Raw genomic sequence first — 23,676 nt, 5'->3', positions numbered from 1 at the left:
AGAGATCAAATAACAGGAATCGGATGGGAACTTACCTGAAACAGCTGCAATAGTAGAAGAAGTAACAGAATATGTCCCAATGCATCCACAACTGGAGCCACAACTAACTTCCATCCTTTTATCGGCCAACCCCCACAGCTTCCTTTCAACAACCAATGCAGAATGTTTGACAACTGCATGACATTTGATGTAGACCTGACTTCCCTCCCTCAAGTGTCTTTCACCACCGGTTCATCCGGAAGCTAATGGGTCTCCTGCCCTCCATGCCGCCCTGGGTGGCTCTGGCCGCACAGTAACGATGCCCTGTCTAGACGACTGACATGTACTGCAAGTCTAGCCACGAGTTTCAAAAAGGCCCAGATGATGCCACCAACTTCATACTGAGAACGCGTTGCTTTGGCTACATCACACCCTCATGTGTTTGCACTGTTTCCTGGTATGAAAAAATAATCTACTGTAAAGCTCTTGCCTAGTGCTCAGGACACTTTGTGACAGGCGACAGAATGATTTAACACAGTCCTCCGCCTCAACAGGCAGACCATATGCTGTGGTCGGCTTCTATGTACCTACGGACACTCCAACCAGCTAAGAATAATTGGTTTGATGGGAGGTCACTTCATGTACAAGGTCCTACCTTCTGGAACTCCACTACCCTCCAATATTGGATCCAAATGCAACTTCTTCCGACGAAGTTGCATAGGACTATAGACTCTTCTGTACCTTGGTGTCTTTGGTTTAAGCCCAAGCGATGACCGATCGACTGCTGTCAAATGCATGACACCAGATTATGGCCATGCATGGTCATCGTCTCTGGGAACCCAAACACAGGGATGTGTGAAAGCTGGTGGCATTTTACTAAGGGTCTGTGGACGTAAATGAGCCTTGAGGATACTGAATAGCAGCCATCATTTTGGCAATGGCATCGGAGCTGCACCACTGCGGTGGGAGGTGGCATATAACACATAGCGATTCTCTGGAAGCACTTGAAGGCCCGTAAGGCTGCATGAGGATGAAGTAAGCCAGCATTCAAGGCACAGGTGCACCCACCTACCCGCCTCTGCATTAGTTAATGAAGGTGCGTTTAGCTACCTGAGAACGGGACCGCCGATCACGTGAATGCTGACTCCACAGTTTTTGTACCATTAGGTGTGATGGAAAGCTCCCAAAAAGGACATTATCCATGTGACGTGGGTGGGCAAGTAGTATTACATTGAGCTGAGATGGTCCTTTAAAGCCATGCCTTGGGATTCTATCGATAGGATGCCCATTGTTAATGTGAACAACTAAATATGTTACAATATAATGAGTTTTCTGTAAGAGGTTCATTGTGTAAAACTGTATAAAAACCCTGAGATTTCTGAGCTCATGTACAGCCTTTTTGGGCAGTGATAATGTGCTGGTTTCCCAGCCCATTTCAACACAGCTCTATGGAAAGAAGCCTTGCTGCCTTTCACACTGTTGGGTTATTTGGTGATGTGCCGTGGGTTTACACAAATGCCTGGCCATCAGTTGTCTGCAGCCAAACAGCATGCAGGTCATGCCACATCCACTTCACCGCCCTCATCCATTCTGGGTGCGATAATCCCTGCAGGTTTCCTTCGGCATCCTTGGCTTTCCAAGTGGGCGGAAGCTGTCCCAGGAATGCTAAATAAAAGCCTTTCATGAAACACGTATCACATTATCGTCATGATATGATATGATAGGTTATTTATGACGTGCTTAATATCCAGAGGTCTATAAGCGCAGACCCGGGGATCGAAACTGTGTTGCTCCATGTTGTCTTGCTTCCAAGGTGAGCACGTTGCCTCTGAGCTATCCTCCCGAGACAACTGTGCCATCTGTGCTTTGAGCACAAGTCGAGGGTACACATGGCTGGGCGGAGTCCCCCCACTTTTTTCAGGAGTACTCCCACATTTTTCAGAGGGCACCTTGATATGCTACTTTCTGGTAATGCCACACTCAATTGGTATGTTAGCGAGTTCCCCCACTTTCTCTTTAGGACTTGACCCTTTTAGTCTCTTGACCTCCCCAGTTTGCAATGTCTGCACTCACCTTTCCCGCAGCACTACTGGGATTGTAAGAGGGGTTGCCACATGCCAAGGGTGATTTTTATGAGGATGTAAATAGAAGTGGGAAACTTGGGGGAAAAGCAAGCATTCCATGTATGACATCACTGCCAGGAAATCCTGTGTGTATGTTGAAAGGGTGCAAGAATTGTGTGGCAAGAGGGTCCCCGAATAACATGACTCTATCTTGAGGGCGCAGAGATTTCTGGATTGTCTACAGAAAGCATGGAAGGCAAAGTATGTTCACATGATGGTCCCCAACACAAGTGATACAAGTGCATGCATAGAGAACACAAGTGAGAAAAGTAGTCAAAGGTGAATGCGTAGATTCAATACAAAAACATCAGCCGTGTGTGTGGGTCTGTGTGTGATTGTTTCTGTGCCTGTGTGTGGCATTGCCCGCCATTTGCATGCATGTTTTCAGCTGACAGAAGCACTTTACCTTGATTTCGAAGTTTTCATGGAGGGTTGGTATGAACACTCTGTCTTCCTCATCCCACATCTGACTGTCATCCGTTTCAATTTTCCCCTTGAGTCTCCACCTCTGTCGGCCCAGCCGCACCAGCACCTGAAAGCCAGACCAGAAAAAATATATATCATATTTATTTCGGTAGCTCCAAGGAGGTGAAGATGTCTATACTTTAGTACAAACTGTCTCTGGTTTTTGCTATCTGTGAAAAATGGTGGTTGGTTCAGTGGAAGACACGATGGAGTGCAGAGGGGATTCTGTTGCACCGTGGACCTCAGTTGTTGGTGGTATTAAAAGAGCATCCTTTGGCATAGCAGTGGCTGGCGGCAGGAGCATCACATGCGCTCTGCAGCGGGTGGGGCACAGTCTGGCCACCAATTTCTTGGTGGCAGGATCCTATTGGGCTTCTCACCACACTCTATATGAATCCCACCAGCATTTTGTGTTACACCAGTAGGAGGTTGTTGTAGGAGTCCTAGTCAGGTCACACTGATATAAGGATGAAGGATGTGTAATATTGTGGTATTGTGTTGTGCTGTTTGTCTAAATGGTGTAAAGGGGAAGGTTGTGTTGTATCCTACTCTTCCCTGACTGAGAAAACAGACTGATGACATCATGGAACTTCGATCTGCTGGATGAATGTTCCATGGGAACTGTCAATTTATTTTAATTGTATTTAATATTTAATATTTATATGGCGCCTAGCAGACGATGAAGCCCAGGGGCATCAGGACTCTAATGCAGACAGAAAGGTACACAAAACATAACAATACCATAAAGAAAAAAATATAGTAAAACAAATCCAGAGTTAATTGATCAAATCAAAAGACAGTCATGCTCAGGCAAATAAGTGTGTTTTCAAAGTCTGCTTGAAAATATCCTGTGACACACAGCACCTAAGATCCGTAGGCAATTAATTCCGGAGCCTAGGTGCTGCGCAGTGGAACGCACCCTTGCTAACCAACGACAGCTTTGTCCTCAGAACCGATAGTAGATTAGTATTATTAGATCTCAGGGTTCTCTGGTTAGGTAGCAGGAGAGCCTTTCAGACAAATAAGCCGGGCTCATGCTGAACAGGCATTTACGCATCGGAGTCAAGAGCTGAAATTAGATTCTTGCTTCAATTGGGAGCCAATGCTGTTCCCTTCTGGCTTGTGATCCGTGCTCTCTTCTCCCTAACCCTTCCACAGTATGAACTGCACTGTTTTTGATGACTTGTAATTTGGCGATGTCTCCCTTACCTAAACCCTGAGGAAGACGGCCGCAATAATCCAAAGTGGTGCTAAGGATGGCTCTAGCAGTAGCATGTCAGGTTTCCTTCCCCTATTCAGGCTATTTTCCCTTATTCAAGTTTCTTTCCCATTATTTCTCTTTTATTATCCTTTTTAGATTAGCCTTGTGTGGGTGGGAAGTTTTCTATTGTAGCTGGTTTGGCCTTAACTTCCTGATTCAGAATCCTGGTTCTGACCCAAGGCAAAATGGAGTTTCACAGTGACAGCTCTGATTGGTTGGAAAACACTGCTGAACAACAATGAACATTCTAAACGGTCACTCTTTGCCTTTCATCATCTAAACCCCAGCTGAGAGGACGTGTTTAGTGGCTGCTCCTGCTTTAGACTTGGGCCTGGTGGATTTTATCCTTCAGGCGTTAGCAGTTGAGCGGCTACTTTCTTGGGGGTTTCAGGAGAAGCTATCAGCTGTCAGGAATTCGTTTTGAAGACAAGAAACTCTGAAGATCTTTAAGAAATTGTGCTGGAGATAAGTGACTTTGTTTTTACTGGAGCTCTGTTTATCTTAATGACATTTAAGTGAGAACTCGTAAAATGTAACCTTTGAATTTATATTTTTGAACTTTCTGAGTGCGCTTGAACGCTATTTGAAAGAAAACGTGTACTACATGTAATCTGAATCTAACCGCTGAACTTTTGCACGAGCGAGTGTTTTCCAGCGCATGTGATTCGTAGCGCGTGTGTTTTCCAGCGCGTGTAATTCCTAGCGCGAGAATCGGCTTTCCGCGTGAGAACTCTATAGCGCGTGTGTTTTCTTAGCGCGTGTGCTTCCAAGCACGAGGATCGGCTTGCCGCGTGAGAACTCTATAGCGTGTGTGTTTTCTTAGCGCGTGTGCTTTCAAGCGCGAGGATCTGTTTGCCGCGTGAGAACTCTATAGAGCGTGTGTTTTCAAGCGAATGTGCTTCAGCACGAGAACTCAATTGCGCGTGTGGTTACCTGCGCGTGTGTTTTTTAACGCGTGTACTCGACCACATGTGAACTCTTTTGCGCGTGGGTTATAAGGCGCGGGTGAATAGGCGCGGAAATTCATCAGCGGGGAGTTTACAAGTGCGTGTGTTATCTGTGCGTGATTCCGTTTGCGCGTGAATTCCGCTTTGCGTGTTTTTACAAGCGCGTGTGATTTTTTGCGCGTGGACTTTCTTTCCAGTGCACGTGTTCTTCAACGCAGGAAGTTTTTAACGTGCAAATCTTCTGTATTGAGATTATCCGCGTGTGTGCTTTGCACGTGTTTCTTCAAGAATTCACAAACTTTATTGAATTGTAAAAAGTTTGAAAACAAAAGAAAAGTTTGAAAGAAAAAGAAAGAAAAAATAAAGACTATTTAACTGGACAACTAGTGAATTTTGGAAAAAAGACAAAGAGCAAAACTTTCCAGGTTTGCTCAAATTAAGAAGTTGCTGTGAATTTCAAGAGTCTCACGTAAGAGAGATTTTCAGCTTCTTTACAAGCTTCTCTAAGAAATTTCAAGAGAAGAACCAGGTATGATTCTTAATTATTAGTTGAGGATTTAAAGTCTTTCCACTCTTAAGGTTGAGTAAGTAATAAAAGGATTTGTATCTGCTTTTCTTATATCCTCTGCGGTTCAGCTTTGGTTAGCCTTGACGCAGTCAGCCTGGTGTTGTTTTGTTATCCACTTCCCCCTTTCCCTTTGGGGTGTAGTTTGCAGAGCTGAATTGAAACCTAGTTCTGAGAATTACATTTCAGGGGGGTTCAGCAGCTTCCGCGGACACAGGACCTCTCAGCCTGACATAGCAGCACAGTTCCTCTTGGTTGCAAAAGGTTGCAATTGACTAAGCACTTTAATGAAGTAGGCTGACGTAGACACAAGATTATTTACATGGGCCTTCATATTCATCTCGGCATCGAAATAGACACCCTGGGTTTTCACCTTTGGCAAAGTAGCTATCTTACAGGCTGCTATAAGAAAATACTTATAATCCGTTCCAGGTTTTGCAACCTGCATGCTGTGCGAGCAATCATTACTTCAGTGTTTGCATAATTTAGCACCATTCCATAACCAACCATCCAATGATGGATATGGGAGTATATCCTGGATAAGGGAGACCTGACAAGGGAAGGGATGGGTTACCGGTGACTACTGATGTATACTTGTTACGGTGACCACTGAAGTTTAGTATAACCAATAAAAAGCCTTACATTAAAGACACTGTGAGTCCTCACTGTGTGCATCATTGAATACAACAGAGGTGGAGTACGAAATGAGACAGGACGTTGACTAATGCTACCACACACAAGCATAATCTGAGGACCTTCACAGTGCACTTGTTGTACAAGTTCTTCCCCAAATCTAGACAAGGGAAGATACTTGCCTATCATATTGAACAGAAAGAGGTGTCCCCATCTAACGTTGTCCGTGAGGTTGGATGGGATATTTACAATTGTGGCGAAACTTCACCAAAAATGAGGATTCCTATTGAGTCTAAATCCATTTTTGTAAACTCTGCTGAGGTTCCCACCACTGCAGCCACTACAAAGTTGCAACAGCCGCAGGCCTGGAAACTGCACGGGGCGTAGGAAGGCTAAAATGGCCGACGTTCAGATATTAACTGTTGGAACGTTCTTGTAGCAGATGGAGGGGCCTTTTAATTCGTGTGTCTCCATGTACTATGTCAGTGGCTGCGGGAAATGGGAGAAAGCAGTCACAGTGCAAAAGTCGCCCATTTGGAGCCAGATCGGTCTGGCTTTAACAGAGGAAGAAACCTTGCCTTATCAGCCCTGACAATGGGGCATTTTAGGAAATGATTCCTTCCGGGTCGGTGAGAAGAACCAGCTAATCAAACGTTGATGTAGGTTTAAAGCAAAGGACCATTTCAGATATTGGAAGCCGCAATAGGCTTTGACATCTACGCCACTCCTACCAACTTCCTGTCTTTCTCCAGGATGAAAAATAATTCTTTTGGGCATGCAGAAGTAGTAAGATTTCACGCTATCGATTTCTTTTTCTGAATATTGGTCGATGACAACCCTTCGGTTTCTTGCCTGGTCAGCATGATGGTGCGATTGAGGACTGCTGAGAGTGAGCAAAGTAGCACTGCTCTTAAACTTGGTGATTTTCGACCCACCAGGAGGAGATCTGCCTTAGAAGAATTTAGAACATGGAAGTACATCCTGTGCTGGACATCCAGGCGACAACTTGAAACAGTGATCTTTATTTGTATGCGTGAAGCTTTGGCGGGTGCCATGTCAGCCACACTAGAGTGTCTTAGACCAAGACGATGCAGTGATGCTTCAACTACTGCGGAGTTGCCAACATGATCCATTCCAATCTGTGGTGCTTATCCAGTCTTGGTTTTTTTCTTTGCTTTCTGGGACTTGTCGCTCTACTTTTCCCATTAGAAAACCAAGACTAGATAAGTGTCTACAGATTGGAATGGATTATGATGGCAACCTTGTAGCTGTGTATGGTATTTCTACGGTGGGAACCTAGCAGGCAAGCAAGAAAGCAAAGAGGCGGTTTACAAAAAAGGGGAGGCTACTAGGAGAGAAAGACGGTAGGAGGCGGGTCGGCAGAGGCAATGAGTGGTGATATAGTGGTGCATTCATAGGGTCAACGACAACAAGATGATTCTTGTCGTTCAGAGTCTTATATGTGTGGAGACATGGTACACGTTCCTGGAGCGAAAGAATATTTGTGTATTTTATGCTATAAACATACACCCCAGACTATTAAAGCTCTATGTTATATTTCCAAAGTGGGTGGGCGGAGGGGAGTAACAAATGAAGCATGCTACAGTACAGTGCACAGGCATGCACCACTTTAACTCACTTGTGCATTCATAGTGCATTACGAATGTCTAAGGGGCACTGAGGCATCCAAGCTCTTTTCGGTGGCAACCTGGGTCTGTAACCTAGGATCTGGGAGTGCTTCGGCAAAGTGGCTCTCTCCATGCAGTGAGGGAGGTAAGTGTTCAGAGTAAGCAGTACGGAACCCAGGGGAACTCAGACAGATGGCCACGAGGAGTGCGAGGTCACTTTAGGCACCAAACGGATGACTTTCCTGGTGTCCCCTGTTTTGCAGGTCCCAATTTACAAAGTTCTCGGGCATGCGTGTGTGTGTTGGGGTGGGGGGGTGTCATAGTGCAGCCACAAAGCTCAGCACCAACCTCAGGCACAACCTTCCATTGGCTCTGTATTGGGAAAGACAACCTGACACACTCTCTCTCTCTCTTCTGATGCTCAGAACAGGGGCAGCAATGACAGGTAGGTGTCGCTGTCCAAACTGCTCGCCATTTTGAGCCCTGCCAAAACAGTCATGTACGTTTTAGAAATAGCCTTCATGACGCAGAAAGCACAATTATTCTTGGGCTGTCCACCAGTCGCCCTTTGTTTTTATTATTCCGCAATTTGATTCTATTTAATAAGTACAGTCACTACAGAAACAGTACCATTATCCGGAAGGCTCTATTAAATGGTGCCTTTCATCACGGCCATTCATGGGAAAATTCGATATGATATGATGCTAGATAACAATGTTTATATGTCTGAATAACAGGATTGTGGGAGGAAAGGTGTCGATAAATAGAGCATACCTCCAGGATCCTTTGTTGTCTGGAATATTTTTTCTGCTTCCTGGCGCTCTGCCATTCGGAAAACAGACATTCTGTTGTTCTGAGTATTTTGTTATCTGGCATCCTTGATTGCCCAAAGGTACCAGATTACAAAGCCCTTGCTATATTTTGTATTTTGAAAGCCAAAGCAATGGACCTGCTCCTCATTCAGTTTTCTTATTGATCTGGATTTCTATCACCCAAAAAGGGTAGATGGGGTTGAAATGATTTTAGAAAAACAACTGAAACTTCATAGTGCACGAAAAAGAATTCATAATTAAAGGCAGCCAAATGGATATCTGCTCTCTTAAATTGTAAGTGTATTTTTATCTGGGTTTACCAAATTTAGTTCGTTACACTGTGATATGCAATTAGTTGCTAGGACCAATTAAGGCAAGCTCTCTTCTTAATAAATGCCTGAAGAAGGGACCCATGTGCTCTTGAAAGCCAAAAACCAAAAATAGAAGTAGGCAAGATTGATATCATGTTGTTTTGCTTTTTTTTTTTAACAATATATTTCTTTTAATTCTGTAGCACAAAAACATATAAGAAAACTTCTGGAATACAGGTATACAAAATATACATCAAAACAAGGTTCAATGGCGAGGCAGTGCAGCAAAATACCCGGGCGCAAGTCGTGAACACGATCAGGGCAGCAAAACATGGATGCCATCCAAATAACAGATTGCTTGAAGAGGAGGGAGCCAGAGTAGAGGTTGGATTAAATGTAGGTACAGAGACGTGGGTCCCATGCCGTCTGGGCGTAGAGACCCAAGCTACTCCTCACTGATGAGGCCCAATGAGGCTGAAACATGTTTGGGGATGATTGCTGTCTCGTGCAGAAGGGATGTGACCAAGTCGTTTGGGCTGGCCTGCCCCTTTTGGGGTGGGACCAAGCCTGATTTGCATATGGTCTTTCGCTTTTGTAATGGCTTGGCAGGCGAAGAGCGATGGTCTGGAGGGTTGCACAGAGCAATGACAGAGGTTCAAATTAATTCTGAGCCTTCCAGCCACCACCTCTTGCTTTGAGTTAAATGTAGGTACCTCCAATTAAAAGAGATCACTCCTTTGCACGCCCACTGGTTGGGAAATATACATTTTATTGTACAGAGCAATCAAATTTCCGATGGGCATGCGTCAGAAGGCCATCCAGTCCTGTTTTTGTTTTGAATTCTGGGTCTTGTGCTTTTCCTAAATTCTAAATTTCAAACAGGAAAGCAAAAATTGCAAGTTCCTGAATCCAAAGGAAAAAGAAACAGGACTGATTGGCCTTCTCCTTGAGAGCTCTGTGTCTACCTGATGACAGGGAGTTCCAGAATGTGCTGGGCTGAGTCCACCAAATCTGTATCGGCCGGCGTTCAGTGTGCAAGGCAGCGTAGTTGTTTGAATGTTGGGAGTGTTGGGTTCAGGTTGTCTGGCACTGACGACTAGCCTGGCCGCAGCACAGAGCCCTCAGAGAAGCGAGGGTGGATTTAGGCAGGTCGGACAAGACTAGCATCGTCAAAGTCAATGCTTGACATCACCAGAGCCTGCACCAGGTGGGGGAAAAGGAGATGCCTAATGGGGTGAAGGGAATGTAAATGAACTTCGTCCTGCAAGACCTTGAAAAGTGCAGCGTTAACTTTATCATAAATAGTACCTCATAATTGTCTCCTGGACACAGGCGTGCGTACCCCACCAAACCTATAAAAAAAAGCAAAAACAGAAACTTTATATGCCTGGAAGTTAAAATCGTTCATGTATATCATGCACTTTCCATGTCGCATTCAAGTCAGGTGCACAGGCAATCACCATGGGTGATAAACTGCCAGGTGTGCATCAGCAACCAGTGTGTCAGAAGTGAAGCTTCACATGGGGAGGAAAACGGAGGGGTTGTCATGTTATAAGCAGTGCAATGAAAGAATTAAGTGGACACATCTTATCCGAATTTGCAGAGGAAGTAACAGTATGCCCCTGGGCACATTTTTCATATTTAAAAAAACAAGAACATATGTGCCGGAAAAGAAAAAAGTCACTGTGTAGAGCGATAGCAGCTGATTTCACGTGTCCCGGGGCAGGGACAAATACTTGTCACAAGGTTTTCCGAGCAATTATTGTGGCAAGAACATTCCAGCTCTGAACCGGTCCTCCAATAGAAGAAGAAGGCCAGCCCTCGTGGTGAACTAACTATTAAGGTGTGCTTGAAGAGCAGATGTTGGTCTAATGCAATGTAAGTAATTATTGTGATGTAAGATGTGATCAGATTTTCCCTAAAGCATAAGGCAGAATTCGCTGGGAACATGGGCATTAAGAAAAACACATAATTGCGCAGTACAGTTCAGAATAGACATACGTAGGGCCTAATTGCAAGTTTAGCAATGTGCATGCCGAGGCACTGCCAAATCGTTTACCATTTCTGTCACTCCACACCGTAGCATAGCCACAGGAATACGAGTCGGAGTAGGATGGATAATATCCCTATTGTTTTAGATTCCAAAGGACTCCAGTAGGGAAGTCATTTGGGTATCACCAGGGGTCTCCCTTGCTACCCCAGTATTCAAAAAAATAAAAAATCTTTTTTTGAATTAAAAGGAAGCTCCTGGGGACTGGACTAGTAGGAGCCCCCGCTGCTCATGCGGCGTGGGGTGGCCCGCCACACAGGTCTGGGGTGGCACCAGCACCAGTCCTCACCCATCAGGGTGAAGGCTGGGCCAGAGCTTGCAGCCCTTGAAGGAAGCCCTCAGAATTGGTTGTAGCTGTCCGTGACATGTGTCACATGACACATTCAGCTCCAACCCCGGTTCCTCCTTCCTCGTGGCTCATATACAGGAACCAGGAAGCTCTCCCAGCTTTCTGGGTCCTGTTTGTGAGCAGCACAGAGGAGCCGAGGGTTGCATGGAGTTACAGAAGCTGGAAAAACAGGTAAGAAGGCTTTAAAAAATGTGATGTGTATTTTGCATGTGTGAAGTGCATGTCAGATGTATGTAAGTGCTATGGGCCAGTGAGCGGTGGGTGAATGAGAAGAAATGTGATAGTGTGTGTGCTTGTATTTTCTGGGTGGGTGTGTGTCTGTGTGGAGAATGCAGTTAGAGGGGATGTAAGAGAAGGTCTATGAGTGAGTGGTTGATGGGTGAATGAGTGGGAATGTGATAGTGTGTTTTTAAATGTCCTGGGTGGGTGTGCGCCTGTGTAGATAATGCAGTGAGAGTGGATGTGAGATGTATGGGTCAGTGAGTGGTGGGTAGTTAAGTAGGAAGGTGATAGTGTGTGTTTGAATGTTCTGGGTGGGTGGGTACCTTCATGTGTGGAGAATGCAGTGCAAGTGAACGTGAGAGGTTTATGGGTGAGCGAATGGTGTGTGTGTGAGTGAGTAGGAATGTGAGTGCGTGTGTAAATGTTCTGGGTGGGTGCCAGTGTGACTGTATGTGAGAGAAGGTATATTGGTGAGTGACTGGTGGTTGAATGGGTATGAATGTGATTGTGTGTGTGAATGTTCTGGGTCAGTGGTAGAAGGGGTGGGAGCGGTTGGGAGCACTGCTCCTCTTCTTTTCTGAATTATGTTTTAGTGTTCCTATACATTTAATTAAGAAAGAAACTATTCCGGAATGGTTTCATTTTAAAATAAAAGTATAGGAATAAGTTGAAACTTGCACTTCATTGCACGGCACTGAATGTTCCCTTAAACAGCACGTGTGTTTGTTTAGAGGTTTTTATGCTGCATGGGAGGGGCTCATGGCAATGCGGTGTGTGGGGAGCGGGGGCAGGCCAGCAGGGAACATAGTTCTACTACTTCTTTTCCTACAATTCGACCACTGTTCTGGGTGGATGGGTGCGTGCCTGCATGGTAAATTCAGTGTGAATGAATGTGAGGCAGGATGTATGGAAGGGTGAAAGGGGATGCCTGTGTGTGGGTGTAATGCCCTGGGAGGCTGGGGATCACTAGAGCATTTTTCACACATCCTTTATTGACTTTGCATGTTTTACTGGTATTTTCGGGCAAAGCCAAGTTCATGTGTGTCATTACCTGGCTAGACTGGCATTTTGGTACAGACAGTCCAGCCATTGCTTACTGTGGCATGACATTTATTACTCAGAATCTTTGATAAATCAAGCATGATAAGTAGTATTACCTCGCTAGACTGACATTTTGGTGAAGCAACCTGTATATTTCTTACTGTAGCATGACTTTTTATTAACTGATCATATATGATGAAGCTAGGATAATAAGTGTTATTATGGGTCGAGACTGGTTTACATTTTAAGCAGTTTGGACATGTTTTTCTTACTGTGCCATGTCACTTGTAATGGCCAAATACACAGGAGAATTTTCTTACATAGGTGTACTGACATATATTGGCAGAGCCAGCTTTGTGCCTACTGCCAGTAATGATACTATTAAAAACATCTCAAAGCAAACATAAGTATGTTCTTATATGGGAAAACTAGCATATGTTGGTGGAGCCAGCATGGAAATATATGGGCAGCCAGCATGAACATGTTTTTATACTGGCATATATTGAAGGGACCAGCATGACAATGCATTGGGAAATGTGCTTGTGGGGCATCAAGAGCTAGCCGAGCCACTGAGTTCTGCAAGACTTGTAGCCATTTAATCTGAAACAGAGGCTGTCCCAAGTAGATCCCATTGCAGTAGTCAAGAGCCCCCATAATAGAGGACATGACTACCTGAGCTCTAAACTCAGATGGAAGAAAAGGAAGAGACTTCTTAATAACTCTCAACTTGGCAAAGCCGGCATTGCAGACTGCTACTGCTACTGTGAGCATCTCTCAAGCCAGATGATAGAAGTTTCACCCCCAAGCTTTTAACTGAACTAGTCGGAGTAGGGCATGGCCTCAGGATTTCAGGCCAAAACTCATGACTCCAATTGGAGTTGAGGCTCGGGAAGCCAATCAGTAGAACATCAGTTTAGTCACAGTTTAGCTTCAACCACTTTTCCGTCATCCATTCACCTATAGCTCAGAGACAAGATTTCAGTTTGTCTGGGGGGTCCCGCACCGGGGAGTCGAGATTGAAAACCAATTGTGTATCGACCAAATAGGTGTGAAAGAGCACTCCATGATGGGCAATAAGGTCTGCTAGATATAGGTTGAAAAGAAGCAGGTAGAGGGAGGACCCCTGGGAGACACCACAGGGTAGGATGGGTTTTGTGGGACCCTACAAAACCGATTCCAAACTGTCTGGCCTTTTACCCAAATGTTCACAGAAAGTGTGCTGTGTAATGCACCATTTTAACCCATTATTGAAAACATTTTCTCATGGGAGGGGGAAGAATCCCCCTGAACCTCCTAAACCCATTTTCGTTAGTTCTGCCCGCCCTCGCCATGCTTTTTCGGATTCACATACATATGGCAAATATTTACACCCTCCAATAAAACAACTCGCCAACCACCACGAGTGGCTGGTATATTTGGAGACCAGGCACCGCCCCCTTCTTTCTACACTAGGTGAAACATTTAAACTTTTATTTAAAACATATTTACTTCTTTCAGTGGCATAAACGTCATGGACATTGCAGACACATGCGGGTCCGGGCCAGCCTGAGTTGTGGCGAGCCCTGTGCTTTCTTGCTTAGGGGGTGCTACACCACTGATTGGGCTCTGCTCACCTTGAACGTATTCAAGTGTGATGTGAATGGTTGAAAGGGGCTGTAAATTCGACCAGGACCCTGCTCTGGTGCAACACTGTTTAGGAAAAGAAGCACTGGACATGGAGTCTCAGACGTGAGAGAGCCATGGAGTGATCCCTTCCTCCCCACTCAAACTCCTTCTTGGAAAGGGCTGGAAGCTTCATTCACGGGCCGGTACTGGGGGGGTCATTGAATAACGCACCACACACATAGAGCTCTGAAAATCATAGATGCATTGAGCACCACTTTTGAGGGAAGTGCAGCACCCCACACTCCGCACCTCACCCCATTAAAAAAGATTGAAGAAGAGTCATTCATCAAAGCCTAGGACATGAAGGTCTTATATTCGGCTCTGTGTTATGGGAGACAACATGTGGTTGTTTGTCACATAACTTAAAGATAAATTCACCCTGAGACAAATGATCTCCGCTTAAACCCGCACAATAGGTTTCTTCTATCATAGTGGTAGCTGACTCATAGACACATTTATAACCAGGACATTTTGTTGATACAAAATCCTGGTCAATTATTTCATTTCCAGGCCTTGCTCGTGCAGCATGTTGCTCCTTGGTAAACAGACAGTGCACACCTCCTCAGGTCAGTGCTTTTTTGGGCTTGTTTAACACATCAATGCCACAAATAACGAATACTTCTGTGTCCATTGATCTATAGATGTTTCATACACTCACTTTATCGTATGTTAGAGATTTTGGATACCTTGTTACAAGTACTGCATTATGTATGTTTTACACATAGGCCCCATGTCGAATCCGGAAAATGACATTCCCCAAATGTGTGATTGTGGACAAATCATGCATCCCTCTATGCCTTGGTTCTTACGTATGACTGAAATAAGAGCACCTGGAAACAGAGGTGTTCGACAGATCTGAAGGGCGTGTGCCATCAATAAATGTGATGTCACTTGGGGCTTGGGTCAAATGAGATGTGATGTCATCAGTGGTCAAGGGTCGTGTGATGTCACTTCTGCTACCTCGGGCATTTTGGTGAAATGACATCCTTGGACTCCAGGAGGGTTTTTGGTGGATTTACTGTGAGCAGTAACACTTTGGGGAAATCTGACAATTTCTGGAGGTAAAGTGGAGGATTCAACTCTAGTAGAATGCTGGAGGCAAATTCTCCATTTCCCTCCAAATTCGCAAAACTCTGAATGAGGCACAAAGTTTTTGCCTGTAAAGCAATTGTACCACAGGTCTTTGCCACTTTCCTCGTGGGTGTCTGAGGCACGCAAACAGGAAGGGGTGCAAAAGGAGTGTTGTGAGAGGGACTTGGGAAGGAGCTTGGGAGTCATGGGGGTAAGGGCAAAATCTCTCCTTCATGAGCAAAGGGAAAGGAGTGTGATGTAAACTTGTGAGAGCTATGGCCGGCGTTTTAGGTGGCCACTTATACACCAAAACTATTGCGTTAGAGTAGAGATAGGGAGAAACGACATATGAGGAGGGTCACAAAGCGTGTAGGTGCGGTTTGATTATTAACATACCCATTGACTGTCCATGGCCATCTTAGTCTCTATGTCCATTCCCACCCAGTTCCTGTCCCTTTCTGCCCAAAACACCTCCTCATGGGAACTATTTGAGCTTGCTTTAATCAAACCTTACATTCAAACTTTGCCCTCAAAGTGAGTGCCAGTATATTTTCAAAGCAATCTTCTGAGAGTTAATGACTTTGGAGTAGTAAAGCATTAGTGGTGTAATAAAAATGTCTTAACCAGTATGCCTTCAGCGACTCGAGTTATAAGCACTATTGTATCCTTCTCACAAGTCCTGTTAAAACAAAACATTGGCAAAGCTAACAATACGTAGTAGGCATTTGCCAGGCACTGCTATTAGATGCCCAGGTACTTGCACCATTTTTCAGTTTAGCCATCAATGGCCAGTTAATACCACTGCAGCATTACCTGGCAAGTGCCTTTCCCATGCCTAAACAAAAGCCCAAACTGTTGGCATTGCCAGTTCTTGCTGTTGAATGGTGCTTTAGTTGGATACATCGTTTATCGACTACAAGATGATGTGACACGCAACTTTCGCGACAATGTAATTCGCGTTTGATGTTAGTGGGGAAACGTGAGCCTGTCTAGGCATCTCATCAGGGTGAAACCTGTTGTTTCAGCGCAGTGTAAATGTCTTATCATGGTTCAGCGTTCTACCTTATCCCCAGAATAAATGACTTAATAATCGTGGGTAATGTTATTTCACCTCATGCCACTGTTTCATGGAGTCATAACAGATCTAAATACTTTACCAACATATAGGTTAAAACCTTCCTCTTTGCTTCTGAATTCTCTCCCCCTCTCCCCTGCTGAATAACTGGCTGAATCTGCACGGGTTACCTGGCCACCCGTTCTGATCTCAGGCCCAGGCACACCTGCACTGCCTCCCGGACAACCCCCGCACCTGGGGACTGTTACTCTGTACCCCTACAGTGCCCCCACCAGCACTTACATCTGCACGTCCTTGCACTTGCCACCATCTGGCCATTTTATTTATCTTATTTATTCTATTATCCCTGTACTGCACTTTCCCCTCTCCCTTACCCCACGCACTTGTCCCTTTCACCCTCGGGCGCAATCTGAATGACACCTGGCCTAGTAGGAACGTTGTCTGTCTTCCCTCTGTTCTCCCTCCCTTGCCTCATCGCACCTCGAAACACTTGTGTATAGGCGTGTTATAAATGCCATATCATATCATAAATCTGTGATGGAGACGGGAGAGGATACGACCGGTGAGGGTGAGAGTACTTATCAAGAACTGCCCTCAGGGGAGTGGCTCCTGTTGGATAAGGAGTGACGTTGATTGATATTCTAGTGGGCGAAATAGAGAAGGGTACTTGAGCACACGGGGGCATGAGCAAATGTTTGTCTAGGATGTTGGAAGACATACATTTGTAGAGCAGCAGGGGGCATGTCGACAACACCATTGAAAAGACACAAGGCAACAAGCCAAGAAAATAGGCACCAGTATGCAATAGCAGGGTCTTTAGAACCCCCCCTCCTTCTAGCCCCCAAGCTAAGATAGAGAAATCCCCAGTCGTGTGAATGAAAGAAGAGCGCCCACAGCCGCAGAAGATGATCCTTGGCTCTCCTCCAATAAGTGGTCCCAAATTATAGTGGCATCCAGATGGACAGTGTTACCCAGTGTGTCACTCTACGGGGTGCGGTGTGGGGGTTCGGGGGGCTTGCCACGGTTTTACAAGGAGAATGTCTAATGCTGCATGACGCGCCAAACTTCTCAAAGCACCGCCATAATGGGAGACATAACCAAGACAATGACAGCCTATTCTGAGGAGATGATGCTTGTAAAACTACCACACACAGCAACGCTATAAATAAAGTTGGCAACGAGTACAGCTAATACTTTGGTCATTACCTTTCATCTTGATGTGAAATTCCCCCAAATGCATTTCCAGCGCCCCCGCAATCAGACACATATCCTGGAAGAGGAAAAGGCGTGGTGTCAATTACAGCAAATGTCTCCACATTGTCACTTCTTCTTTATTAAATGATGGCTGCTGTCTGAGCCTGATGCTTTTTCCATTGAATAGCTTGTTCATAAATTCCTCTGTGGTGGGACTAGGCCCCCCCATTGCAACCAACATTATATTGTGTACTAACTTACAATTCTCAAAATCTGCTTTGGGAACACAACCAACCCAATCATCACAACACTTTAGGACATGTCTGCATCCTCCATTTTGCAAGACCATGGTTCACCTGGCGGGATTGATGAGCACCTAGGCTATCACAAAACATTCTACCTCTCCTCTCGACCCCCCAGCCCTCCCACCCCCGCATCTTTCCTTCCCTGTGTTCGTCGCATCTGTTTCACTCTTCCCATGCTCTTATCTTCCCCTCGTTCATTTTCTTCCAGCAGATTATATTATATATTAGATAGCTCTGGCAGTGCCGCAGTAGACCAGTTCACTGACAAGCATAGGCACTCTGGTGGTGCATTGGTGCAGTGCAAAGGCATTTTACCATAACACACATTTGCCACCAGTTAAGCAATTACACCAATAAGGTCAATCTAGTCTTTGTATAGCTTTTTCCACCGCCATGCTTAAGACACTCTACATAATTGGCGTTGTTACCTTTCCTACTCCCTGGTACTCATTTTTATGGACCCACTAATATATAAAACCTTTGTGTACCAGTACTACCGTCTCTAAAGATAGTGCCTTAGGGGACAATGTCCTCAATTTCTTATATTTTCGGTCTATTTTTGCAATGATACAGTGTATCAGCGACAGGCTTGTGGCAGTGTTATCTCTCTGGTGCACTCGTGTGTCCCAGGACATTTTACCACTAGATATGGTAGCCAAAATGGCTGTCCGTCATGGTATAGGAACTGACCCTGTTGGTTGCAGGCTTTGTGGCTGACTGTCTCCCTTGTCAGGTACAAAATGGGCCTATATGGGCATATCCCTTTTGTAAGCTCCTTGGCAGAAGCCTGGGAAGGGCTCTGCGTGCTTGAATTCGAGGAACTAGAGGTGGGCGGCAGACAGTAGAGTGAGGTTATTGATACTGAGCTGTTGCCGGGCAACTGATTATGTGGAATTGAACAGCCACTCTACGTTTCAGTGACAGAGGCCCTTCTGTTGGTGGGCATGGGGCTGCTGCTGGGGAGCTGGCTGTCCAGAATTGAACAGCCATTCCCTGTTTGAGTGACAGGGGCCCTTCTGTTGGTGGGCATGGAACTCGTGCTGGGGAGCTGGCTGTCCAGAATGAAACAGCCACTCCCTGTTTGAGTGATAGAGACTTTCTGTTGGTGGGCTTGCTCCCCTCCCCCACACTCCCCCAGCCCAGGATTTCACATATTAGCAGGTATCTGGAGCCATTCTTCAGTCAAGCAGCTGAGTCAAGAATCCAAACAAGAAGAGCCCACCGTAGGATGTCAGAGGACTGGTTCTGGAGCTACCACGGGTGAAGCCATCCACTGCTAAGGAAACGCTCCGCTCTTCATCATTAAGAAAGACCTGTACCTTGTGACCCATCCCTTCGACTAGTGGGCCTAACTAGTCTAAAGTCCTGCTCGACTTCTCTCAGAGTCACTGAGCCTGAATGTACCTTGCATCCTCTGGAGTGGGGATTCCTCCAGGTCCAGCCAAGTGGTGATCAATTACCAAATGGTTGCTGACGGAGACTGGAACCACTGAATCGAGGGGCCCAGCTGTCAAAGTTCTCATCTGAAGAAGACTCCGCACCTATGTCTTCTGGCCCTTCAGCAATGGAAGTGACAGAGGGTGTAGTTGTCCTTAAGTGGGCTTGCTGCTTTTCATGATCAGGGGTTGAGGGTCCTGGGTGCATATCTGTTTTAAACCCCCTCTGCCCCCGTTCTCCATTCATTTCACTGGGCACAAAGTCCTTTCCTGCAGCCACCTGGGCCTGTGTTTTTGGGAGTGAAACTGCAGTTTGGGCATCCTGTGCGCCTGTGGTCCCCAAGGATGACTAGGATAGGTCTCTGCTCCTTCACTAAATGTTCATATATCGTGTTTCCTACCTTTTAGTCTTTTTGACTCAATGCATAATTAAGCAGAACTATTTTTATACTTTCGTTTGTGGACAATCTCTTGCTTTTCAAGCTCTTATGATTTTTAATTGTACTTTACACCACACTCCTGATCTCCTTGGTCTTGGCCTAACTGTTGGTCGCTGTTATCAAGAGAGCTAAATCTTTGGTGAAACCTTTGCAGGTCCACTAAGTTTGGCTTCTGAGCATCCTGTATAGTGGGGTGGGAACTCGAGAGGTGGGTTTGTTATTTGATGTTCTCCGTTTCGTGTTGGTTATTGCTCACAAGTTATGTACTTGCCTCAGAACTGGGACGCCACCTAACTTTCCGTAGCAGGGGCCCTTGCATCCCTCATGGTGTGGGGGGTCACACTGGCAGATGTCCTGAGAGGGAGCCCCCCAGACTTAAAAAAAATAAATCGTTTCTTTTTGAAGTCACTCTGCCTTCATAAAGACATTATTTCCATTACGGTTTTGTGGGGCTCCCCCACACAAGATGACATGGAGGCCTCCAGGCTGGAGCCCTCCATGTCATGCAGTGGGGGGAGCCCTATGCAGAACCGTAATGGAAACAATTTCATTAAGAAGGCAGACAACTTTTTCTTTTTGAAGTCATAGGGCTCGTTCCCTGGGACAACAGATTCAAAAAGGTAAGAAAATGGGTTTTGTTTAAATATGTGTGTGTTCATCTTAGTGTGTGTGTATATGTATAAAATGTAATGTATGTGAATGCATAATGCATGGGTGGCTGCCTGGGTGTGCATGTGCGAGTGTATGTTGAAAGGGTGTACATGTAAAGGCATGGGAGGCTGGTTGGGTGCGTGGTTGTGTATGAGGAATGGTGTGTCTGCTTGTGTTTAATGCCTGGATTGCTCATTGGTAATCTTCATTACTCCTATCCCCTACTCTTCCTTGTCCCAGTCCTTATGTATGAGGCAGAGGGACATGGTGGTAATGCCTGGTGTAGTTACCTGTAATCTTCATTACTCCAAGTCTCACACTTCCTCATCCCAGTACTTACTTATGAGGCAAGCCCCGGGATGAGGAAGAGGAACGTGAAGGTAATTCTGGGCAGAGGAGATGATTTTGGGGGTTGGGGTAGGCGGTGGGAGGGAGGGGATTGTGCACTAAATCGTAATGGTCATCTATGTCCAGGCTGAGCAGGCATGGTATGTGTTATTAGTGGCTATACAGGCATTTTGGTGCAGTCTAGTCATTTCTTTCTTTGGCTTGACTTTCTTTTAACAGGGCATCTCTGTTAAAGCATACTGCTAAGTGTAATTACCTGACTAGACTGGCATGTGAGTGCTGCCAGTCAAGTCGTTTCTTACTGTGGCATTGTATATTTTTTTGGGCATATGTGATAACAATAACTGTGATAAATTGTATTTCTTTGAAAGGCATTTTGGTGCAACCAGTCAAGGTATGTATCAACATACCATGGCATGTTTTACTGCATTATGTTATTACATGTCTAGACTGCACTACATTGTACAGCCAGTTGGACATGTTTTCATTGTGGCATGGCATTTTTAATAGCAAAGCATTCAATTAATTAAGGCATTAATGTTCCTGTGCACTGTTGGTGACTTGCATGTATTGGATTTTTGGATTGGTATTACCCTACAAAACAATAGCAAATACTCAGGTTTTTTAGCCAATTCTGCTCAGATAGTGTGCTGTATAATGCATTTAAACACATATTTATATCATTCCCCTAGTGCAGCGTGCGGCGTGCCCTTGCAGCAGCATGATTGTATTGCGCACGCCTGGTAGTCTAGACCATCCCAGAGTGTGGTGTAACCCCTTAATTGCTTTCTGAGCTGGAGGGGGGACTCAGCATGGCTCGCAGGGTGGGGGTGGTTGGCAAGTTTGCGCTACCCCACTGCTTTGCAACTTTTAATCCTGCAGCAGAGCCAACTCAGACGTCATCCTTGCGAGCTTGGTAAATTGAGTACCACTGAATGGGGTACAAATTGGTAATAATTATTGACCTCCTCTTAGCCAATCAGAATGTTTAGATTGCAGTCAATGATGACTGATATTAACTGCATTCTGAGCATTCTGTCTTCAGAAGCAGACAAGGGATCAACAGTGCAACTTCCCGTCAATACTTTTTCAACAAGACTCTTCCTCTATGAGAGGACCTTTTTTGCTGCATCATGCTATTTAGTACAAGAAAGGGAAAGCTAAAACATAGGAACATGCTTTGACCGTTTACATTTACATGACGCCTAATGCATGAGCAGGTTAAACCTATTCCAGTTTAACAGAACTGAAATTAAAAGGCTTAAACTATGAAGATAACTATGTAATTCAAATACTACAAAATAAAACCATATTTCATTTACTTTACTCGCTTTTAAAGTACACATACTTCACCACCAAAATGCCAAAACATGTACTGCTACTACCACCATTTGCCAAAAACCTTATAGACCTCGAAAGGGATAATTATCGCTTGAAATAATTATCCTTCCCCAACTTATGGCCCAAGACAAACCTGGTGGCGGGCCATTATCCTCTGATAATACAGAACTTAGAATCTTGAGAAATCAGGCATAACGTGCCATAGAACACCACACATTATTATACAATAAGGGTATAAAATGTGACTTTCCAACACCTCCACACATTTACCCGGTTTTAGTTGCAGCCCCTTCACATCATCATAATCCGCTCAAGACTTGTGCTCCCAGTGTTTGGGACTGTAGCAGCCATAGTATATGAGAATGTTTTTGGAACTTGCTGAAACTGGAGTGGGCTTCACGGGAGCATGTATTAGGTGTTATGTAAAAGTAAACAGGTTTGAAAAAGGTACTATAGTGAAATCTGTAGTCTTAGTTCGGGGTCTTCTTTCGTACAGCCTGATGGGATGTCCTACTGAATGGGGACGGGACTGAGGCTTGCTGATAGCATCTTCTAGAATTTCCTCACCCAGGTGCACCAGCCATGCACCTGTAAGGCACTAACCTCGAAAGTGCAAGCGTTTTCCCAGGTTTTATCTTTCTTGTTGGTGTGTTAAATAGCAGTGAAAAAAGGTCCTCATAGTGTGAAGTGTTTCTTGTTGACAGAAATATTGTCTGGAAATTGCATTGTGTTTCCCTGTTTGCTTGTGAAGGCGGAATGTTCAGAGAGCAGTCATTACCAGGAGTTTCTGACTCTGGTTGGCTGAAAGGAGGTCAATAACAATCTCCAAGTGCTAATGATCTTGAAAGCCCCCATTAGACGGGTAATCGCAATTGCACAGCTTTTCTTTGTGGCACATTGCATGGATGCAGATGGTGTGAACATATGGAAGGAGCATCAAAGGGCAGACTTCAGAACACTGTTGCTCCCCATTTTATTTTCATGAGAGTGAGGGAGTGAAATTGCCTGGTATACGGCTTACCTGGAACACGACTACGATTCATGTGCAGTTAGTTTATCGCTGTCATTTCTGTTTTGGAGGGAGGCAGAGGAATAGACAGGCCCACCCGAAACCTCTAAACACCCACTCAGAAGTGCTGTGTGGGCATTTACAGATGTTAATGTCACTGTGGTGGGCTTCACTGGAATTAGCTTCAGGACCCACTTGTTAGATAATCCTGGCTACGCCTCTGGAGGGAGGTGGTAGTAGGGCTGGCCTGTACCTTTGCTTTGTGCTCTCCCCCATCTGTTGTCTCCCCAGCCCCCTCTCCCATAGAAGACAAACACCCGAAAGAGTCCTTTGGTGAATCCATCCAGCTGTACTCACTCTATGATGATGTATTGTGCTATGTCTATTTCTATGTTCACCTTGGATGCTTCTGTTACATACATCCTTTCTGAATACATTTTCCCATTGGAAATAAAATAAAAAATTAAAAGATGAGATAGATTCAGTTAGTAACGTTCATTGTTGAATGAGAGGAGGGACGGTACCTCTGTACATTCCTGGAAATTCTTGTAAAGTTCGACCAAACTTTCTCTCGATGCTTTCGTCGATGGGGACAGAGAAAAGGCATGCTTCATATTACATGCCCCGTCGCGCAGCCTCCACTGAATACAGTACGTCTCGAAAAGTTCTTCTATCTGCAACACACACATGAAGAACATGTTTATCTGTCCATGTCAATAACATATCCAATAACACATGCAGAATACTTTATGGTA

General features: G+C 45.1%; 1 protein-coding gene across 1 annotated transcript in view; it reads right to left on the bottom strand.

The window, feature by feature from the left end:
- The window catches only part of RIPOR3 (RIPOR family member 3), an 898,683-nt gene that overhangs the window by 322,605 nt on the left and 552,402 nt on the right, over positions 1 to 23,676 (bottom strand). The window contains exons 9-12 of the mRNA XM_069651171.1: positions 23,446 to 23,595; positions 17,404 to 17,467; positions 10,033 to 10,076; positions 2,509 to 2,634 (exon numbers count right to left, since the gene is read on the bottom strand). Coding sequence (XP_069507272.1) covers positions 2,509 to 2,634; positions 10,033 to 10,076; positions 17,404 to 17,467; positions 23,446 to 23,595 — 384 coding nt within the window. The remainder of the gene's footprint in view (positions 1 to 2,508; positions 2,635 to 10,032; positions 10,077 to 17,403; positions 17,468 to 23,445; positions 23,596 to 23,676) is intronic.

This window comes from Ambystoma mexicanum, chromosome 3p (assembly GCF_040938575.1).
Source record: "Ambystoma mexicanum isolate Mex_15411 chromosome 3p, UKY_AmexF1_1, whole genome shotgun sequence".
NCBI lineage: Eukaryota > Metazoa > Chordata > Amphibia > Caudata > Ambystomatidae > Ambystoma > Ambystoma mexicanum.
Note: the sequence above shows the minus strand (reverse complement) of the source record. Positions and strands in the feature narration are given on the sequence as shown.